Source organism: Bos indicus x Bos taurus, chromosome 2, assembly GCF_003369695.1.
Source record: "Bos indicus x Bos taurus breed Angus x Brahman F1 hybrid chromosome 2, Bos_hybrid_MaternalHap_v2.0, whole genome shotgun sequence".
Classification (NCBI taxonomy): Eukaryota; Metazoa; Chordata; class Mammalia; order Artiodactyla; family Bovidae; genus Bos; species Bos indicus x Bos taurus.
In genome coordinates this window covers 116,162,461-116,168,460 of record NC_040077.1, presented here as the reverse complement: position 1 = coordinate 116,168,460, position 6,000 = coordinate 116,162,461, and the positions used below count along the sequence as shown (strand labels likewise).

At 47.2% G+C, this 6,000-nt stretch overlaps 1 protein-coding gene across 3 annotated transcripts in view; it reads left to right on the top strand.

Annotated features, from left to right (window-relative positions):
- Positions 1–3,261: 3,261 nt before the first annotated feature.
- Positions 3,262–6,000, top strand: part of SPHKAP (SPHK1 interactor, AKAP domain containing) — a 191,889-nt gene continuing 189,150 nt past the window's right edge. Inside the window, exon 1 of one of the 3 annotated variants that reach the window (XM_027515334.1) lies at positions 3,262–3,977. In XM_027515334.1, the coding sequence (XP_027371135.1) occupies positions 3,946–3,977 (32 nt within the window). In that variant the 5' untranslated portion in view covers positions 3,262–3,945. The remainder of the gene's footprint in view (positions 3,978–6,000) is intronic. The other 2 variants (XM_027515326.1, XM_027515318.1) reach the window with 2 other exon arrangements.

The following is a 6,000-nucleotide window of genomic DNA, read 5'->3' as shown; positions in this document are numbered from 1 at the left end:
CATAGTATTTTGAGCATATTTATTTGTATGGCTTTTTCTTAGTCATTTCTTTACATATTGCATTAAATACACATCACTTATTAAAGTCTTCTTTGGTATTAATTTTGGCTTCCCTGGTGACTCAGATGGTAATGAATCTGCCTACAATGCAAGAGACCCAGGTTCAACCCCTGGGTCAGGAAGATCTGGTGGAAAACAGAATGGCGACCTACCAGTTTGAACAAAGTGTAGAAAACTTATGACTCTTGTGTCCCTTTATTTTCTCCCCTTTACAATACCATTGTCTTAAATGTTTCCCTGCATATGCATCATTCAATGTTATAATTTTTGCTTTATTGTTAAACATGATTTAGCAAACCCAAGAGGAGAAAGGAAACCTATTGTTTTTTATCATACTACTGCTTACTGTGTATTGGATTTTTTTCCTAATATTTCAAGATTCCTTCCTTATAGTTTCTTTTCTATTTGGAGAACTTCTTTGGGCTTCCCTGGTAGCTCAGTCGGTAAAGAATCTGCCCCCAGGGCAGGAGACCCGGGTTCAATCCTTGGGTTGGGAAGATCCCCTGGAGAAGGAAATGGCAACTCACTCCAGTATTCTTGCCTGGAAAATCCTATAGACAGAGGAGCCTGGCGGGCTACCGTCCATGGGATTGCAAGAGTTGGACATGACTTAGTGACTAAACCACCACCACCAGCACTGATGACCAATTTTCTTAGTCTTCCCTCGTCTAAGAATGTCTTGATTTCACCTTCATTTCTGAAGAATATTTTTACTGGACACAGGATTTTGTGTTGATAGTTATTTTCCTCAGCAGTTTTAAAATGTTGTTGCACTTACTTCTTGCCTCCATGGTTTCTGACAAGAAATTTGCTATTGATTTGTACCGTTTTTCCTTATGGGTGAGCTTCCCAGGTGTCTCTGGTAAGACAATGCAAGAGATACGGGTTTGATTCCTGGTCCAGGAAGATTCCCTGGAGAAGGGACCAGCTACCCACTCCAGTATTCTTGCCTGGAAAAATCCCATGGACAGAGGAGCCTGGCAGACTACAGTTTGGGTTGCAAAGAGTCAGACACAACTTAGTGACTGAACAACAGCAACAACCCTTATAGATAAGGTGATGTTTCTCCACAATTGCTTTCAATATTTTGCCCTTGTCTTTAAGTTTTAGATGTTTGACTATGATATGTCTTTATGTAGATTTATTTATGTTTATTACATTGGGATTTTGCTCCACTTATTGAACTTGTACTTTGAAGTCTTCTGCCAAATTTGGGGATATTTTTTCAACTCTTTTTCTTCACATGTTCTTGGTACTCTGTTTTTTTCCTTTCTTTTCTTAGAACATTTTCTCTCTTTTGTTCAGATTGGATAATTTACATTGCTCTATATTCCAGTTTCTTGATTTTCTCTTCTTTTCACTTTATTATGTTGTTAAAATCATTGTGCTATATTTTGATTACTATATTTTCCAGTTCTAAACGTTTCCATTTTTCTTTATGTATGTGTTCTATTTACCTGTAAGACTTCATTTCTTCTTTTATTCTTCCTTCTTGCCCTTCTTTCCTCCTTCCCGCACCTCTCTCCTTTTTCTATTTCTCCAATTTTTTTCAAGTGTGTTTGTAATCACTTATTGAAGCATTTTTATTATGGCTACTTTAAAGTCTTTGTCAGATAATTTGAGACCTCTTCGTTATCTTAATTTATTGATTTTTCAAAACCATTGTTTGAAATCTTCTTGTTCTTGGCAAGATGAGTAATTTTCTATTAAGCCTGTACATTTAGGATATTATCTGGGAGACTGAATCTCATTTCTTTTTATAATGGGCATCTCTCAACAGTGCTCCTGCAGGACCTGGGGGCAAGTGGGGAAGTACAGCCTCATTACTGCCTGGGGGGAGGTGAGGGAAGTACGTCAGGGGATAGAATTCAGGGTGTCCTCATAACTTCCTTCAACACCTGAGAGGAAGGGTGTCCCCCTTGCTACTGGGCACAGACCGGGACTTCAGGATGCTCCACTAAACCTCCATTGTGGTGTGTGTGGAGTGGTGTGAGTGCCCAGGTATCAATTCGCCTGTGGCTTCATTACTTCCAGGCAGTGGGGGAAGCCCTGACTCTCCACCATGGCTCCTCTTACATTCCCCAGTGCCGAGTGGGAGGGGGACACATTGCTGCTATGTGGCAGCAACGTATAGGCTTCAGGGACACAAAGGCAGGGAGTAGGAGTTGATACATCCTTCCCGAGGTGAAAGTCCTGGCTCCCTATTCAGCTTTCACTGAGCCAACCTGGGCTGGGGGTTTGGGATGCCTCCTAAGAGCCTAGAAACAGTAGAACAAATCTAGGGGCCACACTTGGCCTTTGATGGCATGGTTGAGAGGGACCACAGGATTTTTTTAATTTGATGTTCTGCCAGACAATTTTCTGTCTGCTGGGCTGTCCCCTTCTTGGTCCTTTGGCTAAAAAGAGGCGGCTTTGGTTTTTTTTTTTTTTTTTTTGTCTGCACTCATGGACAGTTCTGGTTTTGTTCAGCTGCTTCAGTTTCAAGTTTGAAACATAAGAGATAAAGGGGGGGGAAAAAAAACAGGAACTCAAGATCATGCCATTCCTTGAGTTTCAAGGTCTCTAGTTTGTCAGCCTTCTTCTGTCCAACTTTTGGTCTTCTTATGCTTGTTTTACAATCTCCGGAGCTTTAATCTGTGGCTACCAGGAGGAGGAGGGGCAAGGGCACGGCCTCCATCTTCCCCTTTGTCCTATGTGCTAAGTCGCTCAGTCGTGTCTGACTCTTTGTGAGCCCCCGTGGACTGTAGCCCCCAGGCTTCTCTGTCCATGGGATTCTCCAGGCAGGAATACTGGAGTGGGTTGTCATCTCCTTCTCCAAGGAATCTTCCCTACCCAAAAATGGAACCCGCGTGTCTTATGTATCTTGCATTGGTAGGCGGGTTCTTTACCACTAGCGCCACCTGGGAAGCCAGTAAGTCCCATAGCTTTATTATTATTTGTTTTAATTTAATGAAACTAAAGCAGAATCAAGAGTACCTTCATCTTAACAGTCATTTGCAATCATCAATGTCTTCCTTCTTAAGCGTCATTTTTTTGCTCAAGACACTGAAGCAGGCATTTACAGATTTGTGTGTGTGTGTGTGTGTGTGTGTGTGTGTGTGTGTGTGTGTGACAGCCCTTCCATCCAGGGTCTGGTTGCTGGCCTCTGACGGATGACCACTGTCATAGTTTCTGAAATCTCTGCGCACACAGGCTTCTAACAGATGAGGTATGAGTGAGTCACAATTAAGCCAAATGAGTTCTATGCAGAATTCTGAGAATCAAATCTAGCCCAGGTAAAGGCAAAAGCAGCTGGCAGATCAAAGAGCATTGCTCTGAGTGATGAACCATGACTTGGTAGAAGACAAACAGAACTAAAATTCAGGGAGACAGTTCAAAGGAATGGTGAGCGACCAGCGGGGGATGGGGGACATGGCCAGGAGTTGAGCCTGAATGTGGCAAAGTGGATGAACAACTTCAGGGCTCAGACGGCTTTACCTCAGGGAGAGACGAGGGGACGGGATTGTGAGGCGGGGAGAGAGAAATTCTGTTGGAGTCACCTCAGCTGGGCGCCAGCAGAGGCAGGGAAAGCTCATTAGGCGCCTCTGGCTACCGAGACACGAGCTGCCTTGGAGGAGGGCAGAAGCTGGGTAGACCGCTTGGAGCTTTGGCCAAGCGCACTTGCAAGCTCAGAGGGGACGACTGGGAGGAGACTATTTGACGGCCGCGGGGTTCAACGCTTCCCTGCCAGGGAGGAGCGCGGCTCCGACCGCCCCGCGCCGCGGTGGTCTCAGCCCGCGCGCCGCGCGTCCGTCTCGGCGCTCTGGGAACCGGGTCCTAGCACCGCAGACTTCCCATCCCTCGCGCGCACTTTCCGTCTTGCCTCTCTCGACGCGCCCCCAGACAATGGATGGCAGCTCCCTGCTCTCCGCACCAAGGTAAGACCCGCTTTCCCCTCTGCCCAAGCTGACGCGCGTCAAACTCGGTTCTCAGCTCCGAGTCGCTCGCGAACTTGCCGTGGGGGCGCGGGGCTCCCCAGGACACCGAGGACTCGGAACTTACAGGAAGTCCGGCTGCGGGGGTGCGAGGAGCTTCGTGGTCCCTGTCAACTAGCCCGCGGGGAGCGCTGCTGGGTGAGCCTGCGCGCCGGAGCCGCACGGGGTGGGGGAGAGCTCGTGTCCGCCTCTAGGGCGGGGGCCCCGGGAAGCCAGGAGCCGGACTTTCTGCGGACCCGGCCCGGAGAGGTTTTGCGCCTTGAGGGGAGAGCGGTTCCAAGGTAGGGATGAAAACAGGAAGGGAATAGGACTGGGGTACAGCACCCCTACATCCCGTCCCTCCGGACCCCCTAGGCGAGTGTCTGCGGTGGCTGGTGGGGAGGTCGAGGTGGGCGCGATTGCCTCTAACTCCCGACCGGCCTAGACTGCGCCCGCCGGAGACCTGTACCAAAAAGGACCTCTGTCCGCCCCAGTCCCACCCGCCTCAGTTGCCCCCACACCTATTGCCAGGCTCCTTAGCATCTCTGGCCTCGAGCGTTCCCTGACTACCCCAGCCCTGGGATGCGCACGCCAGAAGGTGGGGGGGAGGCCACCTTAGGCGCTGCCCAGGTGGGGAACAACACGTTTTCCCTGGTGTGCGTTCCGTCCTGTCTCCTCGCTTTGCCGGTGCTCCGCGCTCGGTTCAGACTCAGTCCTTTGCGCATTTAGGAAACAGATTTTAGTATTTCTACCCGCGTAAACCCTAGGGGTGAATTGAGGCCGTGGCGCTGGTGGGGTTCCGTCAGCCGGCAGGTGGGCTTTTGCGCTCTTTGTGCTCCGCGCGGAGCGTCCATCCCCTTGGAGGAGAGGATGCTGCTGCTCGAGGATGCAGGTGTCTCTCTGCCGCCCGCACAGCCCCACCTTTCCGAGGCAGAAGGGGCTTCGTGTGGACTATTTTGTCATCCCTTACTTCCTCATTTTCCCCAAGCAAACATCTAGGCAGCTTGCAGCCGAGTGTCAGGCTCTGGAATAGGTATTTGGAACTCGAATTCTTGGAGAGCACCTAAATCCACCATGCACTGGCTAAAGCAGACACGGAGCTGATACTATGTTGCCGAATAGCCGCGACGCGGGTGGGACTGGAGTCGGGGTGGATGGACACCGCTTTTCAAACGTGTTGAAGGCTGCCATCTAGAGACTTGAAGTGTTAATATTAGTATTCCGTAAGGAAATAGAGCTTTTCCAACTCCACAGGCATTTCCTCGCTAACATCCCTTCCCTGGGGATTAGCAAAGGGCTCTTACAAAGGCTTCTAAGCCTAGCCTGAAGCTGCTCCAATATCTGTGGAGTCAAACACAGTCAAAGTACCACTAAGTCATTCCTTTCTATCCTAATGCACGAAAAGGACAATAAGAACCGCAGGAAGACTTTTTAAAGCTTAAAAGTATATATTGTCACTTAGTTTGGGTCAAAATGTGAAGCATTTTAAAATCGAACAAACTGGGTATTCACGTTCTACACCATCTGGTCTACTACCTAAGGTCTTTAGAATGGAAATAGTGAGCTGTGTGATTGCAACATTCCAATAAAATAGAGACATTTTTGATAGGAGATTGCTTGCTCTAAATCCAGTTTTGCTGATCAAAACAGTGGTGCTTGAATCAGAACTATATATCTATTAAACATCTGAGACATTTTCTAAAATATTAGAAATACTTTATACCAATAACTCCTTAAAATTATTTCTTCTGCACGATTGTAAAATGACCTTTTGAAGAGCAAATAAACTGCCATGAAATTACTCTGTATCTTGTAGTAGCCTGTAAAAATGTTAATATAGAATTAACACCAGCTTCAGGTATTAAACCTTTTGAATATTACTGCTTATTCGCCAAGATACAACATATTTCCACAAATCAGTGTGATAATTCAGCTATTTTATGAGCATCCTTATTAATATAAAAATAGTTACGTTTAACCCTTATTT